Raw genomic sequence first — 23,522 nt, 5'->3', positions numbered from 1 at the left:
GTTTCTCGATGGATTTTAAATTTTTTTGGACCATTCGATCAAGGATGAGTCAACGCTTCTTTGTATTTATTTGTAAATACTGATTTTCAACTATTTATTATCGATAATTGATGAAAAGTTTAGAAATAGGTAAACTAACCAATCACGTTCATGCATCACTAGCACAGACATCAAAAATCAATCACTTGCGGATTTGGATCTAATCCTCAGTTTGAACAAGGTTTCACGCAGAGCAGACGCATCAAAGCGATCGCAGCGGAGCGAACACAGCATCACGGAGGCGCTAATAACATTTTCAAAGGAAATCAATCGCATTGGTGGTGGTCCTCGATGTGTTGCTGCAGATCATTCAACCTCAACGAACCAGAATTTGATTTGATTTGATTTATATTTCATATGAAGAAAAGGTTGACCATATAATAGCACTGTGGCGATCCCGCACCGCCAGTGCCCATGCTGAAAATTTATTACAAATTGTGGTGTCATTTAATTGGAAAGGAACATTGGGAAAAAAATTGATTCTTCTCAGGACCAACATTTTATGAAAAGAAAGAGTTAATTGCGAAAAAAGACTGTTTCGGTGGCATCGGGTTTGGCGTGGTAGTTTGGTTGCTGTTAGTGATTCCATCTATTAAAATTCACTACATCATCTCCCTGTTTTACACTTTGAAGAAAGTTTATTTCGGATAGTCGGATCAACCTTCTTTTGTATAAAATCAATGAAGACGCCATCTCAGTGGAAACTATCTACAGCAACCACCCATCGGTGAACGTCGCTCGGACAGACAGATGCCGAAAGAAAATGTTTTGTAATATGAAGAAACGTCGTCTTGAGTCAAACTTCTGTTGTCATTCCTCGCAACAATCTTGTGAAAAAGTTTCATAGGATTCTTAGAATTTATTATTCTCGAACGGTCTGTTGTCTGGGAAACCCGATTGAAATGGCTCGCGCGCGCCGAAAAGCAGCTTTCTTATATCTAATGAAGTAATTTCATTAGTCCCGCCCCTTCATTAATCGTTATGAGTGCACATTATATTTACAACCATATCAGCTCACAAAGGAGCGGGGCTAACGGGCTTAATTTATTAAATATAAGAAAGCTGCTGTTCGGCGCGCGCGAGCCATTTTGATCGGGATTCCACAGAGAACGGTTCGACATTCGATGCAGCGGAGCGGACACAGCAGCACGAAGTGGGTGGCAGTGTTGCAATGCTGTAAATTTATTTCAACCTTTGGAGGCTTAGCGAAAAATCATCAAGTAGCTGTCGGACAGTTGCAGCGCAAGGTGTCGACAAGCGATTGGATGCAGTTAGTTATTTGAATGGGAATTGGGAAAAGAAAATTGGTTCTTCTCAGGACCAACATTTCATGAAAAGAAAGAGTTAATTGCGAAAAAAGACTGTTTCCGTGGCATCGGGTTTGGCGTGGTAGCTTGGTTGCTGTTAGTGATTCCATCCATTAAAATTCACTACATCATCTCCCTCCGACGCGCCATCAAATTTGCTATTTACGATTGAGTTTTGCACTTTGAAGAAAGTTTATTTCGGATCAACCTTCTTTTGTATAAAATGGTGCCTTTTGTATAAAATCAATGAAGACGCCACCTCAGTAGAAACTTTCTACAACAACCACCCATCGGTGAACGTCGCTCGGACAGACAGATGCCGAAAGATAATGTTTTGTAGTATGGAGAAACTTCGTCTTGAGTCAAATTTCTGTTGTCATTCCTCGCAACAATACGCATCTTAGATAAACAACATCTCATAACAAAATTCAGAATCTTGCGAGAAAATTTCATAAGATTCTTAAAATTTGTCATCCTCCGAACGGTCCGTTGTCTGCGGAGTCCCGATCAAAATGGCTCGCACGCGTCGATAACCAGCTTTCTTATATCTAATGAAGTAATTTCATTAGCCCCGCCCTTTCATTAATCGTTATGAGTGCACATTATATTTACACCTATACCAGACCACAAAGGGGCGGAGCTAACGGGCTTAATTTATTGAATACAAGAAAGCTGCTTTCTAGCGCGCGCGAGCCATTTTGATAGGGATTTCGCAGAGAGCGGTTGAATAAGATTTTACGCAGAGCCGACGCAGCGGAGCGAACACAGCAGCACGAGGGCGCTCTGATAGTATTTTCAAAGGAAAATCATCGAATTGGTGGTGGAAGTCTGCGTTGGTGGTCGTCATTCAACCTCAACAAACCAGCATTTTATGTGAAGAAAGAGTTGATTACAAAAATGACGTCTGTTTCGATCCCGTGCGATGCAGTGGCGATGCTGAAAATTTATTCCAAATGGTGGCGTCTTAGCGTCGAACAATAACAACACGAAGTGGAATTCTAACCCTAACGTTTCGACAAGCATTGGGTTGCAGTTAGTTATTGGAAACGTGCATTGGGGACACAAAATTGGTCCTTCTCAGGACCAGCATCTTCTGAACAGAAAGGGTTGATTGCAAAATGGACTGTTTCGGTGGAATTGGCGTTTGGCGTGATAGTTCGGTTGCTGTAAGCGATTCCATTCATTCGAACAAATTTGTTGCGTTTTCACTCACCGACGCGCGCTTTTCATTCTGCTATCGAAGAAAAACTTTCTGTTAACGCCAAACTATTAATTTTGGACTTTGATGAACATTCTTGCATCCCGGATTAAACTACCCTTGTGTAAAATAATGGTACTGTAAAGAACCGATATTTTTCAAATAATGGAGCTTTTCAATCCTCAACTACAACAAAACATAATCAAAATCTTGTAAGGAAATTCCATTTGACTGCTACTGACGCCATCCATTTGAACAAACTCATTGCATCATCTCCCTCCGAAGTGCGCTTGTGGTTGTGCTACCAAAGAGCAACTTTCTGTCGTCGCCAAACGATGGTAACCCGAAAAAAATCGATATCATTTCTAATGACTAACGAAACAAAACCAAAGAATCTTGGCAGAAAATTTCACTTTCCGTCGACGATGGCCAAATCGATGAAGACGCCACCTTAGTGAAAAATGTTGTTTAGCTGCCTTAGTTTTTCAAATGGCGCATTATTAAAAACAACAAATCTTTCCAAAATCGTCATTGTCGTTTAAACAGCCGAACAGTCTGTTTGTCTGGGTAAACAATTTTCCTAGCGGTCAAAACCTCTTCTTGGGAAAATAGTTTAAGTCCTGAAAAGGACTGTTTGTAATTTATTCTTGAAGTCCTGCTCACGTTGCCACCAGCGCTATAGAAAACGATGCATGTACGCTTCCATCGCGGGCGGAAGTCGAACGTTGCAAATTAATATATTTGTGTTTTGTTTCGCGCCACCTCCGATTCTGCGTATTTTTTTCGTCCGGACATTTTTGAGTATAATGTCTTCTAGGATTCTGATGATATCCACTGAAAGATAGACGAATGCCTTCAGTGGCGATGCGGCCGATGAGTCGTTCCTTTTCCACGGCTGGTTCATCCAACTGGGAGCTACCTTCAGTTTCTTGATTCGGTTGACCTCCGAGCATTTTGCAAAATGCTAATAAATTTACACAAATTATGATGAAAAATACCATCCATTTCGTATAGCTACGTAGTCATACGTCACCTTTGCGTACAACCCGATTGGGCTGCACCTTTGAGTTTTTTAAATATTTCATCGAAATGTTTCGTCTAGCTGGATCGGAAGGACTAAAAGTTTTAGCTTGTTTTAGGATTGTTACATTTTAGTAAGACATGTTATAACAACGTGATGAAATGATTAATAGACAGCCTGGGCTGTGCAGTGAGAATTGTTTTCATTTATTCTTCCCGGTACTGTGTAATCAAGTGTCCGAAGTTTGAATCTTTGTGTCCGAAATATGAATCAAACCCCGCCGGTGTCCGAGGTTTGAATCAAACAGAAGCCGGACATTTTCATAAATTGCAAGCATTCTTCGCAATATCTTGCACATAATGAATACGTAGTTCAAAGATGAATACTATACTTAGTTATTGCAATGGTGATTTAAACGGTGTGATTTAAAATGTGAGTAAGCAGGATGATTGTATATTAGAAAGTGCTTAAGCGTCCGAAGTTTGAGTTTGCACGGTATATGCCGTAACATTTTTATACTGCGTATGAGCTTCTTCTTCTTCTTATTGGCATTACATCCCCACACTGGGACCCAGCCACCCTCAGCATGGTCTTGCTTTGTAGCCGCGCGTCTTACCGCACGGCTAAGGAGGGCCCCCTGTGTATGAGCTAGGCTAAAATAAATAAAAAATACGTTTTCAAAAATGTTTTTGTTGCAAACATAGATTTATTTCCATCTTAGCTTCCTTTTGAAATCAATTTGAAAATTAATTCGACTCTATTAAAAAAGACAATCCACATTTTCAAAGCGCTCAATCAATCAATCAATACAGTCTGTCCGGTACGTTGATTTACGGTTGATTTGCAGCGCACGAGAAGCTCGTTCAATTTTTTCACCTCGCTCTGAGCTCGTTCCAGTGAGCTTTTCAAGTTATTTTTTTCATTGTTTGTGGTTTTGAGCTCGGCCTCCACCACGGCTAAACGGCTCATGCTTTCGCGTAACGAGGATGAGAGGCTGTGAATTTCTTCGGAGTATCGAGAAGTTGTGTCTTGCTTCGCCACCGCAGAAACTGCTGGCTTTTGTGCCGCGGTCATCGATGGTTTCAGCGTCGACTTTACTTCTACTACGCCTTTACCCGCACGTTGAATTTCTGAAAGTTTTTGCGATTCCAACAGAACAAGCTCGTCGAAGGAAGTTCCCAGGTCGCGGCAACATAAACCCTTTTTCTTGATTTGATACGACCCGCAAGCAGTATCGGTGGACTTCACTGTGACTTTCTTTATATTGAGCTGGGCTAACATTGCCTCCATATCCGAACAGGCCCAATCATTTCCTTCCAAGGAAATTGATTGCAGTCTAAGAAAGCTCGAAACTTCCAGCTTCACCAGATAATTATTGTTCAGCAGCAACTTCTGTGCTTGCGAGAACCCGCGGCTGTCTGTCGCTGATAAGCGAGTTAATTCGTTGTTCGACAGATCAACCGACCCGAGTGCAATGAGCTTCATATCAGATGACGTTACTGCAAATATGTTATTGTGGGCCAGATTAAGCTCCACGAGGGAAGGCATGTTTTTAAACAACGCGAAATCCACACTCAGCAGTCGATTGAATGAGAGATCGATGTAGGTCATCTTGCCGAAACGAGCCAGCACGTCAATGTTGCTCAACCGGTTTCTCGAAGCGTCCAAATATTCCAGCAGGAATATGATGGAATTCGGATCGACTGTGAGTTTGTGGATGTGATTGTTGCGAGCAAAAATTCTCTTTGCATACTTCGGAATTATTACCGACGATATCAAATTATTGCTGACGTCGATTAGCTGCAAGTGACGTAAATCGTTCAAGGGATCCCAATTGATGTAGATTATTTGATTCGATGACACATTCAGCTGGCGTAGCTTGTTGCATCCAATAAGCTCAATGCCGTTAAAGAGATGCAATCGGTTCCGGGCCATGTTGACAACTTCTAAGTTTTGACAAGCCCCGAATACATCCGGCGATAGTATACCAACCGAATTGGCAGATACGTCCACTTCCTTCAATTTGGGCGATTTGGCAAAGGCATCAACGGAAAGTTTTTTCAATCCTACTCCGACAGACTTGAACGATTCCATCTGCGGAAATCTGTTGAACACAACCTGCGGAATGTATTCCAACTGGGATTGCTCGAAAACGATTGTCTTTTCGGGTGTGCTACGGGTAGAATTGTCGATGACATCTTTTTCTAGCACCTTGATGGAACGTAGTTTGCATACTCCTGCTTGTTGCGGTGGTACACAATTCAATGTTAGAGTAGTCTTGGCGCTTTGCGAGTCGACGCATTCCAAACTACAATAGAAGCTAGAGAATAAAAACGTTTGCAGTTAGAAATGTCAATGATTCAAAATACTTTACTTACCATAGAAAAAGCACCACCTTCAATCGCATATTGATGCTTACTGCTGATGACTGCGCATGCCGAAATATAAATGAACTGATGAACAGCTAATTTAAATAAATAATTGATAACGCAGCGAACTGTGTCAAATCCGAGAGGTTCAAATCACTACATCATGGGAGAAGTTGCAAAATTAAAAACCCCATTGTAGGTTATGAAAGTTTGTGCCATAAATTCTATTATAATTTTCACACTAGAACAAAGACTTTATTTTATTGTACATGAACTTTTAAAAGTAGATGCGACAGCTTCTACAATACTGAGATAATTTAGGTTAGGAAGTACTGTGAATGTCATGATACTCAACTTAACATGCTCCAATTTATGTCAGTATCCGTCTTCTTTTTCTTATAGGCATTACATCCCCCACAGGGACCTTTGCCTTGCTGCTTGGTTTGCATTCAGCACTTCCATAATTATAAACTGCGAGGTTTAAAGCCAAGTTACCACTTTTGCATTTGCATAACACGATGATACATTCATGCCCAAGGAGGTCGAGAAAATGTCCAACCCGAAAATTCCTAGGTCGCACTGGGAATCGAACACAGCCGAGCCACCTTCAGCATGGGGTTACTTTGTAGCCGTACATCTAACCGCACGGCTAAGGAAGGCCCCAGGAAGACATGTATTTTCCCCAAAATGATTGGTCATACATAATTATAATATACATTGATACAAAATTAAAGATAAAAATCCATGCAATCCTACATAATACCTGCAGCGGCACTCATTTGATTCAAATTCATAATTGAGGCTAACATCGAACGTAAATTGGTTTTTTTAATGGAATGATAAATCGAATGCTCTTGCTCACCCATAAATGCGTATTGCGTATACGACAAAAAAATCCCAGCATGAATCAAAACATACAGCTGATCGGCCATGATCCAACTATGAAGAACACAGCCTTCCTCGAATGGCTAATTAATTTCCACGGATCTTAAACCGTTTTGCAGTGAACAAAAACATCAACATTATCGTTTCCTTCTCGTAAAGGTAGTTCCCCTTAGTTGTAGCTTCATCGAACGAAGATTGTTATTTGAGATCTTCCTACCGAGCGATCGTGTCGCGGAATGCACTCGTCCGTCAACTTGAGCAGGGCATGTTCAGTCGATCAGAACAAGCTCTCTCAAACGGTAGGGTCGAAGTGTTCGGTGTTACACCGATCGAATATAAAGAAATGCGCGCCTTATTGATGTTGGTTGCATTAGCGTTATTATTCGGCGGTCAGTTAGTGCTTTGTGCAAGAAATTGCCAATCATTGCAATACTCTTTGGACGATATTCACGATTTACTGGATGCGGAATCGAAACAACATAATTATGATATGTACAGATATGGTGGAGAATCTTACGTGTCCAGAACCCGTTACATTTTGGAAAAATTGAACGCAGATATCAGGAAAACTCAACAAAGTAATGCCCACAACGGGTACTATAATCCAAACAAATATTATAACAGCGCACAACCAGCGAGTGGTTGCAAAAAACTTGAGGATGAAATCTTGGCAAAAAGCAAAGAGTTCGGGATTCAAAAAATCGGATTGGAAGATAACTTGACGCGTCTAAGAAAAGTGTTGCAATATCAGGATGATAAAAATAGTTTCTACTTAAGGGAAAATGAAGAGTGTAAAAAACGAGAGCAAGACTGCGAGGAAGACAAAACCGAACTGGGAATCAAACTGAATAGTTCGGAATCAAATCATGCCCAGATGGAGAAGAAAATCAAGAAGCTGAACGACACAATCAACAAATTGGAAGTCGAAAAAAAGATACTACAAACCAAACTTAATGCCAATGCACCGGCCATCCACGGAGAAACCGGTATAGAATACCCCAATATACAACCGGGGATTAGCAAAACAACATCCACTACAACCACCGAAAGTATCGCTACAGTTGAAGATACAACGACTGTTACCAGCACCGAAGATGACAATAGATTGAATCAAGCTACTGATATCCCAGACATAGATTTGAGAAACAGTGCCAGCGACGCAAATGTGCAGCAATAGAACTGAACCTAGTGATATAGAGTGTTCGATAAACTAAGTTTAACGCAAAAATTGTAATAAAATTCATTTCATTTATTACAAATCCGATTACGGACATAAGATTTCAAACATGATCGAAAATCCCAGTTCCCTCATATCTGATGACATGGAAAAAATTTGGAACTTTTTCGCACGCAATGACATTAAATTATTTGCCAATGATAAGATAATTGTCCCACGTTATTATTCTCACCTTCCATTCAAACTTGAAATTTGGGAGAAATAATGGCCATTTTCATGTATTCAGTTTGCATCTAAAAAATAACGCTTAGAACCGATGGTCCTAAACGCGCATCTCTAAAAATCCCCCAACGTTTGCAAGCCCGTCTCCACGTTCCAAGTTGTATGTCAGTAGAGGACCAATGGTCCAATGCTTTGTACATGACACGTTTGTGAATCGCTTTTGCACAGATAGAAAAAGTTGATGAAATTTACACGAAAGTAATGCACATAAAGAGAATGCCAAAAAGAGTGTATAAGGTACCCCGGGGCAAGTGGGACCTAAAAAAACGCTAGTTCAGCAAAATTGTTAACGCATACTTAGAAAACAAGGTATTTCAGAACATTAACCACGGATACATCATTATATGCTTCCATTGTTGAAGTGCAGAGGTGTTGGAAGCCATTTATTCAATTACAAAAATATTGGTAGTGCTAGAAATAAATTTACCGTCAGGACCCACTTACCCCTTCAAACGGGGCAAGTGGGACCTTTTCTTTTTTCTACTGTCGAACGAAACTGGTTTGAGGAATGTAGATATATTGTTCATATTATTTCTGAGCATTAGTATTTTAAAATCATGGATGGAGATTGATTGCATGTCGAACTTTATTTTTGCAACAAGAAAGGGATTATAATGATAGCGTATATGAAAACAAGACAACAGCCGATTTATTGTTTATTTGACTGTTGTCTTGTTTTCTATTATCTTACTTTTATACCAAATGTTTTAGGTGGCAAGGATAAACAAATCTTTATTCACTTTTCGTATGAATAAATATTTCTCTGTTTAGAACACAAATTATTACATAAATCAGTACTTCAGAAGAAACATTTTTATTCAGGCGATGTAGTGTTTTAATTTGTAACAGAACAAAATTGCCAATTTGTGTGTTAAGCACTTTATTTATCTTGGAAATAACAGAACACAAGACAAATCCTGTTGACCTATTGTAGAATAAATAGATTGTTTGCACTGTAAACGGAAGAATATCGCATAGTTATAGCCATTGCTCTTCTTCATGCGGGAGATAATTTTCAGAACGTAAAATACACAGTTGGTAAATAACTGTACAATACTTTTTAACAACGAAATCAACCTGCATCTGATTCAGATCCGTATGATATATGAATGGCGAAGTTATTTTTCACTAGACAACCATCTAAAATTAATTAAAATAGATTTGTTGTCCAAATATGTCTCACTTGCCCCATGTATGGTAAAAGTCAAGGGTAAATGAAAATTGCAGATTTTGGCTTTAATTAAAAAAATTAAATCGATTTCGATGTCACACAATTATTTATTGGCTCAAAATATTCACATTCCACATCAATGATAAATTTAGAAACGGCTTTTTAGTTTAAAATCCATTGAACTAAAATAAAAGTAATAGATTTTCCCGGTAGTTAAAAGTCATGATCAAGCAATAGCATTAGTATGGTGCCTTAAATGGTTCTGATTCCAAATATTTTTGTGTCGGTTGAATTCGTTGATAGTTCTGCTCCAACTTCCTAGAATATTGTTACCATTAAAAACGTTCACCGATTCATCTGCAGTCATAGTACCCACTTACCCCGTATTCTCACTTGCCCCGGGGTACCTTATTTAAACGATATTATCACCTGAATGTATGCAATTTGTATTGCATTATGACACTTTTTATACGAATAAGTGTCATAATGCTATGTAAATTGCATACATTATGGGCGAACTTGTTGGAAAAGATCCATGTACGCCCAAAATAGTGTAATTTTCCACGTCTTTATTATTTACGCGTCGATTACTTTTCATTATTTCTTTCTGTGTAGTATTATGAGTTGGAATAGCTCCAAGGTACCTCGTAACACCATTACAGACACACCACAGAATTCGTTTGACATCTACTACAATACTCCAAACTATCCTTGAGTACAGATCTTAATATTTAAAACGATCAACAAGAAGATCTTCGATGTCCTTACTAGTTTTATGAGTTGGAATAGCTCAAAGGTACCTCGTAACACCATTTTTGACACATTACAGAATTCGTTGAATTTCTACGACACTACAAACTGTCTTTAAGCTCAGACCTCCAATATCTGAACTCAAGAATAGTTTGGAGTAACGTAGTTATCCTGGGAATGTTGATTTTTTTAAATACTGACGTAATGATGTCTCATGGGGTTTCTACAACTAACACACAAGCTCAGGAACCTATCAATCACTCTGTTGGTCTTGAAGACCTCCAAGATCTGAACTGAAGAATTGTTTGGAGTACCTTAGATATTCTGGGAATTTTGGTTTGCATCCGTTTTTTAAGCAGTATGTCCATAATTTATGTTAAAATACGACGAAAAAAAATCGTATTGAATCGGTACCTGTTGCCAGGTTAAATTTCGGTCGACGTTTTTTATCTCTTTATTAAAGCTGCGCCGCCATGAGCCTCTAGGTCTGCCTCTGCTGCTATGTTCAGCTGGATTCGAGTCTAGTGCTTGTTTACAGATTGCGTTTCCGGATGTCATGGGGTCAGCTTTTAGCATCTCGACTGATATGCGATCAGCCCAGGGGCTTTGTTTAATTTCATGCTTTGGATGGCCGTTTGAATATGGAGCTGCGGTAATGACGCGTGTCGTCGGATCCTATGCAGATCATGCCGAGGTTGTAGTGGCCTGGCTGGCACTTGAAAAAACTGTTCGGAATGCTCGAACCTGCGCCAACGTTTCAGCTGGTCAGTTGGGTCGGTCAGCATCTGACCAGTTGTGTCTTTCACGGGCATCTTTGCCTCGCTTAAACGTCGTGAGATATCGTAGAGGAGACGAATGTCCCCCAAAACATTCTATTCTAAGACAATGTAACAATAAAACGGGACTTAGTTAACTCCTTGATAAAGGTACAATATATGTAACCGAAACGTTGGATAAAAACGTAAAAACCCGTTTTTGAGCATAAGAAGACTGAAAGCCATAACCTCAAATATAATGTAAAAAGTTTTGTCCATTTTTTAACTCCATAATGTTACCCGATTTCCTCACAACAGATTACAATGGATAGGAAATCTTGTCCCATTATTTCCTATTAAAAATTGTCCAGATCGGAATTTAGGATCAGAAATTATGTCCAAATTGCGTTTTTTACACCAGAGACGCGTGAAATGTCTCGCTTTAACGCATTTACCCTCATCGATTTACTCACAACAAGTTGCATCCCATAGAGAATCTTGTCCCATTACTTCCTATTGAAAATTGGCGAGATAGTACTATGGGACCGAAAGTTATGGCCAAAATAAGAGTGCTAAAAAAGCGTATAGTAAAAATAACGTTTTGGCACTTATACGTATCCGATTTTCTTGCAACAAGTTACGTTCGACGAGGATTCTGGGAATTAGCATAACCCAATGTGGATAATAGGTCTGTTCAACTAACCCAGAGCAGAACAAATCACATAAAAAAAGGTACAGTTACAATCAAATTGATGACTGAATCTGGTCACATATGAGTTGCAATAACCCATGAAGAACATGCGTGCTGTTAGAGACAAGGCAACAAAACAAAATTTCCATGAAAAAATCAGGGTTTGAGCAATAAATAAATATAAAATTTCCACAAATAATGCAAAATTTCTATAAACAATTGAGAGTTTTCCACAAAACAAAAATAAATAAGCACCTTTAAATGCAAAAAATTCAATTATTAAAGAAGAATTTTTCATAAAGAAATCAAAATATTCTACGGAAAACTTACAAAATTTCCAAAAATAAATCAATATCAGCATTATACAATTACAAAATTTTCCATAAAATAAACCTTTTTTCCATAAAAATTGAAAATTTTCCACAAAAGTAGAAAGAAAATTTCCATAAAACAATACAAAAAATCAATAGAATTAATTAATTTTTCCGTTAACTTTAAACTAAAGTGAGCAGCCCACTTGTTCCGCATTGCCAGGCGTCCCGGAAAACGTCCCGGATTATATGATGATGTTGATGATCCTATGATGATCCGTAGAAAATAGGATAACTAGAAAATGTGTAACAGATTCGAACAATTAATAGAAAAAATAATCTTTAGAGGGTCTTTGAATCCGGAGAATAAAGTTTTGATTATTTTAAAGTATCTAACCAGTTTCCGTAAGTATAAAATAAGCTAGCGATTCTAAAGAATAAACAGAAGTTAAGTTGATTTATCAGAAACAGAAATATTAGAAAACTTAAGCATTATCTAGCCGAATTCCATTTGGCCGAAGATGAGGCCAAAACGGTTTGGCTGAAAATGTAATATGGCCAAAAGGAATATACGGCCAAAAGGGAAACAAAAATTCTGACCAAATGGACCTTTCTGCCAAATTAATATTTCCGGCTAAACGACTTCTGATATAATGACCTTCTGCCAAATGGTTTCAACCGTAAAACTTTTGAAAAGAACAACTCTTCCCCGGATATCCAACAAGATGATATTTTGAAATGTCGATGGGTGTGTGTGTGAAAAACGTGCCTCTTTATCTTGATGCCCATGGTTCGAGACCAGATTACATTTTGTTTTAAATATGATACTCTAAGCATTTTATATTATTGCACCTTATCGATTTTTTAGTTATAAATTTTTTGTGGAAAAAAAATATTTTGTGGAAAGTTTGTAATTGTTTATTGCTAATGTTGATTTATTAATGGAAACTTTGTATTTTTTTTTTTGGAACATTTGATTTCTTTATGGAACATTCCTCTTTTATAATTGCAATTTCTGCTTTTTAACCTTTCGGGACTCGCTTGGTTCTGGACCGCTCACGCAGTCCCGCTTGCGTTGTGAACGAGATGCGTGCTTTTTTCGAAGGTGTTGTACTGAGGGTGGCTGGGTTCGATTTCCGGTGCTGGTCTATGCAATTTTCGGATTGTAAATTGTCTCGACTTCCCTGGGCATAAAAGTATCATCGTGTTAGCCTCATGATATACGAATGCAAAAATGGTAACTTGGTTTAGAAACCTCGCAGTTAATAACTGTGGAAGTGCATAATGAACACTAATCTGCGAGGAGGCTCTGTCCCAATGCGCGGATGTAATGCCAATAAGAAGAAGAATAAGATGGCACGAGGAAGACACTAACACAGCTAGGTGAATTTATCAGGTTTTTTATTTATGATCTATGGGGAACCACAGTGCGGTGGACGGACTGAAACTAACTAACACATTTCCCAATTTGTTTATTCATTTGTTTAGATGTCATTACACCACTGCAATGTGAAAAAAAAGCTTGAACATGTATTATGATTATAAAGTCATTCCATCGTGGTGCACATCAATATTGTTTGCAATAACAGCAGTCCCAGCAGGAGAAGGTAATATGTATATAAGACAGCCATGGCAGCTGGAGGAATCACTGCTCTGAAAAGCGCTGCGTTCAGTTCGCGACTTTCTATGGCTGCACAGAGATAGGAGAGAATCGGACATGATGAATCACCTCCATTTTTAGTATCATGGACATGATTTTAAGTCGTAGCTGATAGTTTTACGTTTATGGTAAATAAGCGTAATGCTCTCTCATTCTTACCTCGAATGTTGCATGGAGGTACGTGGATTCGTTTTATCATCATGTGCCATGGCAAACATGAATTGATAGCGGTTGCCAATGGTAGTGCACTTGTAATGGAGAGTTGATATGTTTGCCTTATTTTATTACGATATTATTGAAAACGGAATCCAATGTCTAATTTGTAATTTTGCAACTACATATTTTGATATTGATAATGATTCACATTGAAATGGAAACAGCGCAATTGGAGAGCATAACTTGGAGCTTTACACATGTATTGTATTCCGAATTGTAATATACAAATAAGCAGGAAGGGTCGAGTTTCGATTATAAACATCCAGTGGCTCTCAGCTAACCCAGTGTACCTTGAATCAAACCCATTATAACAAGCATGTTAGTTAACACTAGAAAAAAATTATTTCGAAACACAGAACCATTCTACAGCAAATCGCAAACCAGTTACTTCCTATACCAACTAACTCCAATTATGTATGTGTGATGAGGATACTACTAGCATCAGCTTACATCTGGGTACACCGATTCAAAAACTCTATCAGTTTGATGAAGACATCCCGTCGTCGAAGAATGCCTTCCGCGCACTAATGGTGCATAATTTATTTTAATTGCACGATGAAGACATTTCTGGAGACCATGCCGAGAGCATTATGTGGATTTTTGTTCGCGTGCTTCCCATCCAGAGATCATTCATCGTAGGGAATACGTCCATCCATCCGCTGCTGGCGTCGTCATCGCCACCAGCCAGCAGCACGTTCGAAGAAAGGCTGTCGTCCTCGGCGCTACACAGTGACAGACCTCCCAACAGGAGTCGGACAAAATCTTGAGAGGTGTTTCGAAAACTTTCAAAATTCACATTGACGGTATTTAAATTAAAGTGGACAATTATCACAATAGTTTGTGGTCATTCGAGATCCAATCGCTTCAGTATAGGACGACTCGCTAAACCATTAACTTTCCATTCGATGTCGGCCACCGTTCGACCCCGTCAGTCATAGCTCGATGCTGATGGGCGGCGGAAGACGTGATCCCTTGCAATCCAGCAATCAGCTCACCTACCCACTATCCCGTGCTACCAACCCCACTCCGGAATGCAAGGATGATGCCGTTCGTCTTCCGGCCGCTAGCATTGTGGCGCTGCTACGGCTGCTGTTGTCTGGGCTGCCGGCGGGGTCGTAAATTGGCTGTGAAGCTCTCCGCGTCGGAATGCCACGGGTAAGAAAAATTGTTATTTTTTTTCTTCGTTTTCGCTCTAATAATGAAGAACATAATGATCAGGAAAAATTTAGCAAACGATCACCACCACCACCATCCAGTAGTTCGGGCCTGAGGGTTTAGGTACGTACGATTGGTGGGGAAAGATGAGCAAAAAAAAGGACCTAATTTATGGCCGGGCTCGTGTCTGAAAATTGGCACAGTTTATGAATTTTTAATGTTGATTATTCCGCCATAATGGATTACGAACCCGGCAATGCGAGTGGGGTATCAACTCAGGGCCTTTATGTTCCGGAAGTTCACCGTATGTGGATATACGGACGTGATTTAGAGTACCAGTTCGGCGTGTTAAGACCAATATAATTGCTTCTGGAATTAAGGAAATATCGTGCACTGAGAGCAATTTTCAGTTTTGGGGACATCCGAGCACAGTATAACTCTTTACTGTAATTATCGAATCGTCCTTTTTTACTACAGGGTCAAAATAGATTGATATTTGTGTCTTACAATCTGAGTTTGTATTGAATTTGTGATACAACTAAACATGTGCCTAAAATGCATTAATTAAACAAAAAAATAAAGTTCTTCCGCTGTTCAAGAGCTGACCTGACGGAGAAGTAAAAATACTCCGATTTCTGACTTGTATAGCTCAATTAAACCGGGTAGAATCGCCATCGATTTACGGCCCAATATTGTCAGAAAAAAGTGAGGTTAAAAACAAAGGATCATCCTTCGGTAAAATGGTGACTTATGTATCTTTAGAAAAGTTTCTTCTGTTGAAAATAGAAAAAAAAATGTTCCTATCTAATTTTCAAGCAGTGTTGGTAAAATCATTCAAAAATCTCAATCATCTAATCCTCCCGGCCTCCCGCGCAAGCAAACTTGTTTGCGAATTTAAATGACTGCATCCTGAGTTTTTCGAACCTAACCGCAAACGGAGCCTGTGAAGCACCAGAGCCCCCTTCACAGTATTTAGCCCTCGCTGCGCTAACCGGAGCTATGGCGTAGTTGACTTTTTGCTTCTCCGACATAATCGGCTACTCTTATTCAATCTCAACATGAGTTTAAATAAGAGTGGGGTTATGAATATGTGTTTTACTTAGTTTTTCAACAAATTGTCACCTATATGGATTCGCATTATGCGTTTTTTACAATGTACTTTGTGTTTGTTACCTATATGGATTCGTATTATGCGTTTTTCACAGTGTACTCTGTGTCTCGTCCTTGACGTTCGGCTTCATCTACTCTTGTTCAATCTGAACGTGAGGTTAAATAAGAGTGAGGTTATGAATATGTCTTACATAGTTTTCAACAAATTGCCACCTAAATGGATTCGCTGTTCAGCACTTAACTCCGCGGTTCGTGGGTTTAGAAGACGCAATCCGACACGTATTATCCAAGCTCCGGCACAGTTTCTTTCGCGCTATACTTCCAACCATTTAGCACACCTTGCCAATAACACTTTAGTGTCCTTTCTTCAACGATATCCAAACCACTTCGATTTCAATAAGTACTCTCTACGTTTATTATAATTGAAACCAATTTATTCTGTCACGAGCAAATCTAGAACAGATCATCTATTTGCATGAGCGATCGAATGGCTACTGAGGGTCCGGCTGTTTATCTTTACGCTATGTACTGGCTATCGTTTCGTGTTGTAAATGTGTGTTGTGTGCTATCTAATTTATTTTAAATATCATCCGTACTATAGCTTAGTGTCTATTACAGGGCTGTTTAGTGTTGTATGTATGTGCATGCTTTGTATACGTGAGTGTGGGGTTACGAATATGTGTTTTACTTAGTTTTTCAACAAGCTGTCACCTATATGGATTCGCATTATGCGATTTTTACAATGTACTTTGTGTTTGTCACCTATATGGATTCGCATTATGCGTTTTTCACAGTATACTTTGTGTTTCGTCTTTGACGTTCGGCTTCGGCTACTCTTGTTTAATCTCAACTTGAGGTTAAATAAGGATGGGGTTATGAATATGTTGTTTTACTTAGTTTTTCAACAAATTGTCACCTATATACTCTCAGCGCCATTTAAACGTTCCTCATAGTACTGCTTCCACCTTTCGATCACCACACGTTCGTCCGTCAAGATGCTCCCATCCTTATCCCTGCACATTTCAGCTCGCGGCACAAGGCCTTTGCGGGATGCGTTGAGCTTCTGATAGAACTTCCGTGCTTCTTGAGAACGGCACAGCTGTTCCATCTCCTCGCACTCCGCTTCTTCCAGAAGGCGTTTCTTCTCATGAAAAAGGCGGATCTGGTGTCTTCGCTTCCGTCTATAACGTTCCACGTTGCTTCAGTCGCTCTGGGTCGTACCGCGGCGGTAGTCGGTACCGAACATTGTTGATGACGGATAGTTTTGAGCGCAGTTTAACCGTCATCGGATAGTGGTCAGAGTCGATGTTAGCGCCACGATATGTCCTGACGTCGATAATGCCGGAGATGTGCTGTCTATCAATCAGAACGTGGTCGATTTGTGATTCTGTTTGCAGTGGTATGCTCCAGGTGTACCAATACGGAAGACTGTGTTGGAAGTAGGTGCTGTGAATGGCCATATTCTTGGAGGCGGCGAAATCGTAGGCCGTTTTCGTTCGTCATCCGGTGAGCGCTGACCTTCCCAATAATCGGTCTAAACTCCTCCTCTTGGCCAACCTGAGCGTTCAAATTTCCTATGATGATTTTGACGTCGTGGCTTGGGCAGCTGTCATACTCACGTTCCAGCTGCGCGTAGAATGCGTCCTTATCATCATCAGTGCTTCCGGAGTGTGGGCTATGGACGTTGATTATGCTGAAGTTGAAGAACCGGCCTTTAAACCTCAACCTGCACATTCTCTCATTGATCGGCCGATCACGCGCCTCTGCATATCACCCATCACTATGAAAGCTGTTCCCAGCTCGTGTGTGTTGCCGCAGCTCTGATAGATGGTTTAATTACCTCTAAACGTTCGTATCAATGATCCCTTCCAACAAACCTCCTGCAACGCTAAGATGCCGAATCCACGGTCCTTGAGCACATCGACGAGTATGTGTGTGCTTCCGATTCCAACCGAGTTTCCAATCGCTAGTCCCTGTTCGTCGCAGTGATATTCGCCGATGGTTCCGGTCCGTACTCTCTTGTTGATTGTTCGTTGCGTAAGTTTTTTTTTTAAAAGGCTGGCTTGCAAGGCCTGACACCGAGTCCCCTAAATTTCCGGAGGACCATTCCTCCTTATTTCCGGTGGACCATGGTGCACAGCTTCACTTAGAGTCCCTAGCTGGCACTCGGACGATGATCAGCCGCCCCTAACATGGAGAACAGACGCTGTAGTGAGCCGCTCCTAACATGAAGAACAGACACTCAGCGAAGTTCGCACCTCCGGAAAGGAGCATAAACCACCCCCCCCCCCTTCTCTGTCAGCATATTACCATAGTTCCCACCGATCTTCCCTAAGGTTACTTGTATCCCGGCCAGCCCCTTCAGGAGGTAGGGATAGGAGTTGCAGGGTAAGAGGCTAAGGACCGCGAGATGGGGTCTATTTTATTACTTCAGGTACGCGGAGTACCAATGATACGCTTTACCCAGCATTTGCTGTATTATGTCAAAAAGTTGAAGATATGTTGTTTATATGTTTATATTTTCAATGCGCATATTTTGCTATAAGTATCATGTATCTTTTTCCGTTGGGGAGTTATATCAATTTATTTTAAAAAATATAACATTAGTGAAATTGATAGAATTTGAGATAAAAATAATAACATATCTCCAATTTATTTACATAATCATGAATATGAGTTGTTCTTTCAAATGCCGATAAACATATTTTTTTGATCAGCTCTAAACGGAGACATCAACTTTTGAAAAAACGTAATTCTGGCAGAAAAACGAATACTAGCATATTTGCACACCAAAGTTGCACTTTTTTTTAGCTCTAAAGGACACCTGAAGACGACTTAGCATTAGCATTAGCATTGTTACGGTGTAATTCGTAAATTGGACACTAGTGATACTCATGTTTTACTTTTGAGATCCTTATCTAGAATGCTATCAGAAATCAAGAAGGGGAGTGGTCCTTGATTCCAGTCTTAAACAAAAATAACAAAAGCATGAGGATTACTACTCCTGGCCACGCCCATCTTCACCGTAACTAGGGAGAGGAAGGAAGTGTTGATGTAGTACTTACTTAACGAGAGGCCACCGACTTAGCGACACCCTCATAAGTACCACGGAGTTGGATAATGAGGAAGGTATTCGTTGGGTCAGGATTTGCCTGTAGCTGGCAATATAACCGTGGTAGATCTTACCCCGTAACACACCACGTAAAGGTGTCTACCCAGCATTACGGGTATCTAAAGGACACCTGAAGACGACTTTTCCGAAAAATCAAAAACAAAAAAAGTAGATCAAAAATGCTGTTTTTTAGGGACAACCTAATCTAAGTAGGTAAAATTGCTCTAAATCAGCCAACTTAAGAGCTACAGAAAAAGCTTTTTTAGAAAAAAATATTGGAATAAGCTGCGCTACAACTTTGTAGAACATTACATGTCAGTATTCCGATAAATAAAAAACATGGTTTTTAATTTTTTTCATATGATGGGCCACCCTATTTTTTGAAAGCACCATAATGGTGGCCTTAGTATTCCGAACAATATTTTAGAACAACACTTTTTACTTTAAAAAATATAGTTCTGGCGTAAAATGCATCTTTCCGCGTAAATCTGTATCCTGGACCATAGTGCATTGTGACGAAGGTCAGTTTAATTTGGATTTCAACTGCTTGGCGACGCTAGTATGTATGTATGTATAAGAAATAACACGATAGGTACGAAATCACGGATAATGAAATTTCCAGAATATTGCCGTCTTCTACAAAGTGGTTCGGGTGGTCAAAACCAATATTATGCAAATCTAAAATTTACAAATTTAGGGGTATCAAACAAATAATACCTTAAGGTAGACTAATTAACTACGAAACGCAAAAATTACCCATTTGTAACCCCTCTCCCCCATACCTCACGTATTTTGTATAAAGCATCTTAATATACGAGAAAGACAAAAATTCCATATGGACGTGAAAATAAAAACTACCCCTTAAAGTGCAATTTTGAACTTTTTCAAGTGTTCATTCCATTTTATAATATAAAAGAAAGGCACCAACCGCTAAGTGGATTATTCTGAGTTTTTAAGTATTTAATAGTTGTCATCAAATGCAATGCTCTGTTGAAATAGTTGTTCCCTTTTATTGACCGGAGATCCAAACTATGAAATAAAACTAGATCAAATATGGAAAAAATTTCCTGAAACTAGAAATTTAAATCCAAATGAACTCATATTCACCGGAGCTAAACATGAACAGCAAAGGTCAATATTTGTTCATTTGTAATGTAACCCCAATGTATTCATAGAATCTAAATCAACGTAACGCTGGTAACAAATTTGTTTTGTATTAAAAAAATCAACATAACTCTTCCCACATGTGTTGAGCAGCCCAAGAGCACCTTCACATCGCGAACCAACCGCGGCTTCAAGTGTGCTCGCTGCCCTTATCGAATTTCTTGCTCCCAGTATTAATGTAAACAAATTTAGGGAATGCTTTTGCTTAATTCTAATAAATTACATCCATTTTTCTTTGTCTTTCGGTGTAGTGCGGCCACACTGCGTTACCCACCAGCAGCACAGGAAACCGAGTCCTATCTCGGAGGGCTTCCGTTTCATTCTGTGTCTTGGTTGGTTGCTACTGGGACGGTGAGACTGCTGTTGATTTTAGTTGTAAAATGAGTCTCAGCGTTATAGCTTGCTCGTATGGTGGTGGCGAAACGGATACGACACAGGACCACCGGAAGTCAACGGATCCCCTCTGGTTAGCCCAGTGGCTCTCTGGAAGAAGAGTGCTACAAGCCACAAGGGTGAATGTAGTCTTTGAAAAATGTGCTTCAACTTTATTGTGCAAATCATCGCTAGCTGCTAGTGTGTAAAATGAGCAAAATTAATCCGGAACGAGGAAGTCGACTGGAAGCATAAAATTGAATTATTTATCAAATTTTGTGCGGTTCTCGAGGAAGTAAATCCGGAGAATTGCCGTCACCGTCAGCGATGGAAAACTTTTCTGTGCTTTTCGAATTTTGACACTATCTGGTCGTTTATCTGCCAAGCAATGGTTGGTAATGCTCGTCGCCGAAAGAAGACAGTTACACATTCGTTAGATACAATTAAAACTTTAAAACAAACAGCCCCACAAAAAAGCGAACCAAAGTCCCTCCGGCAATTAGAGGAAACGGAAACTGTAGCTGTGGTTTTTTCCTGATTTTTTGCCATTTCCTTTAGTTTTCGTTTCACTCTCCGATCGGAGCGTCAGATTTGAATCTGCATGTTAGAACTGTGGGGTGCATCGTTCGCTCCAGGAACTCTAAGCAAATATGCACAGCGTTTGCTCTTCACGAATCTCCCGCTGGTCCCAAACTAGAGTAGTTGCACCCTTTTACCAGTACAGTGGTGGCCAAAAATAAATTGATTCACGCAGGCCGTAAGACGCTCAAACGGAAACATGTTCAAAAATCGCATATCGTGTGCGAAGATTCATTCAATTACCATTGGAACATCACTTGTCACACAAAATCAAATGTTTTGAACCTATCTGTACCACCGGGTCGCTGAGCAAAGTTATGTAAAAACTCAACCCCGCAGAAAGGAAGGCGAATCAGAACAGAACGCTAGTCCGGAGTTAAGGGTGGAAGCCCAGCGGCAGAAGGAAGCAGGAGAAAAACTGCAACCGCATCGTATCCTTCAGTTTGGCCAAAAATTTCCCGTATTTGTCTATGCATGCCGAACTGTTGGCTAAGCCCTCGCAGGCAGTTCGCGCGACAACGAAACCAAAAGACACACTGGAGCAGTTAGAGAGTGTTGGTTCGTTCAGCATCCAGTTGGTGCAGAAGTGTTCCGGTGTGAGTGGGCGGCATGAGCTTTTCTATTGCCGAAAATCAGCAGCAAATCTTCTGTCCTTCCCACGAGTGCAAATAAAAGGCACAATATGATGGAGGCGGTCGGTTGCACCGGGATAAGCCTTTCCGCAGTGCTTCAAGCTGATTCAGGAGAAGCGGTAGATTTTTTTTTGTTTTTAGTGCATGTTTCCGGAGACTTCTTTCGCCTTCTCACATTTTATTACAGCCGCTGGAAAGCCTAGACGTGTTCGGAATGCATGTCTTCATGTTGAACACACAATTCTGTTCTCTTGTTTTCGTCATTGCAAACATAGTGGTAAATGCAGAATGAATTTCAATTTTTCTTTGAATTATTATATTTAAAACGCGGCAAAATCCGCATAGATTCGTGGGTTAAAGGTGATGTACGTATAAAATATCTGAATAAATATAGGAAAAAAAAGAAGATGTAAAAAGTTGATCGTTGGAACGATACTAGGTGCAAAGGAAATGGAGTTTTACGTCTCCAGTAGGAAGCTGAAGATTTGAGATCTGATATTGAGGTGATTTTTTACAGGTATATCAGTAGGAAGGTTTCACAGAGTAAAATGCAATATGGTAGAATCAATCGGATGGGATTGAATCGGCAAAATTTCTGCATTGCTTTTTAAGTAAAAATATGAATTGCTGATTGAACACAATATTGGTTGACTCAACCATGCTCGATTGTTGATTCTACTTTACATATAAATAAACTATTTTTCCCACAATGACAAAACATATCTAACTCTTCATATAGGATGTGAGAATCATTTACCTTACCTCTAGTCCATGCTTCCTGCATACCGATAGGGTGATAAATGTGATAGGGACCTTTTTTTATTCAATTGAATTTTGGCAGGAAGCAAAACAAAATAGCTCGGGGACCAGACGGACAGACTTTTCGGGACTCGTCAACAAAACAAAATATGCTGGGCGAAGTAAGGAATGGAAACACAAATGATGAAAGCACTTGGAGATTTCCGTGTTATCAGGACTAATAGTTTGCATTTAAGGGTTGTTGTTGGACTTCGTCAGTTGGACTGATGGTACCACCTTGGTTGGTCGATTAAGGAGCTTCAAAAGAAGAAACCTGTCTCTTTAAGTGAATCTCCTTTAAGCGATGTTCTCCGGAGTAATTTGGTTCACAAATTCCTTCCACATTTCCCGGTCAGTTGTGGATAAGTAAACAATAAGTTGTTCAGAATGCTCAATCAAGGATCTTGGGAAACGCGCATAAGAACGCCGGATGGGCTAAGAAATTAGAAACTTCCTCAGTTAAAAAATATCTCGATCTCCTCTAAAACATAAGAAGATAAAGGAATCGAAAGCATCCCATGATGGAAATCTTGTATTGATTCGAAATTGTATCCTGGTACTTCAGACACTGGCAAATAAAGTGCTGCACCGAATTAGGAACAATACAGACCTCGCAAGTAACACGGAAAGGGCCGCCTCCAATATTGTGGGAGGCTCGTGTGTTGCCGGTACGCAGTCGAGAGATAACTTGCCGATCTTTATGATTGGCCAAGTCGCTCCAAGATTTAGTGGTACCTTCTATTCCCCGCAGACAAGCAGTATTTTTGG

The 23,522-nt window shown here is 39.9% G+C and overlaps 3 protein-coding genes across 4 annotated transcripts in view; 2 read left to right on the top strand and 1 right to left on the bottom strand.

The window, feature by feature from the left end:
• The window catches only part of LOC134211097 (Krueppel-like factor luna), a 994,395-nt gene that overhangs the window by 955,326 nt on the left and 15,547 nt on the right, over positions 1-23,522 (top strand). The window lies entirely within an intron of this gene.
• LOC134211096 (chaoptin-like) lies at positions 4,263-6,058 on the bottom strand. Its single transcript, XM_062687708.1, has 2 exons — positions 5,944-6,058; positions 4,263-5,885 (listed from the first exon to the last, which is right to left on the bottom strand). Exons 1-2 carry the CDS (start codon positions 5,970-5,972, stop codon positions 4,361-4,363), a joined length of 1,554 nt encoding a protein of 517 aa, XP_062543692.1. The 5' UTR covers positions 5,973-6,058; the 3' UTR covers positions 4,263-4,360.
• On the top strand, positions 7,032-8,083 carry LOC134211098 (uncharacterized). The gene has a single exon (XM_062687711.1). The coding sequence runs from the start codon at positions 7,085-7,087 to the stop codon at positions 7,994-7,996; it is 912 nt and encodes a 303-aa protein (XP_062543695.1). The 5' UTR covers positions 7,032-7,084; the 3' UTR covers positions 7,997-8,083.

The sequence above is a fragment of the Armigeres subalbatus genome, chromosome 2 (genome assembly GCF_024139115.2).
Source record: "Armigeres subalbatus isolate Guangzhou_Male chromosome 2, GZ_Asu_2, whole genome shotgun sequence".
In the NCBI taxonomy this organism is placed as follows: Eukaryota; Metazoa; Arthropoda; class Insecta; order Diptera; family Culicidae; genus Armigeres; species Armigeres subalbatus.
Note: the sequence above shows the minus strand (reverse complement) of the source record. Positions and strands in the feature narration are given on the sequence as shown.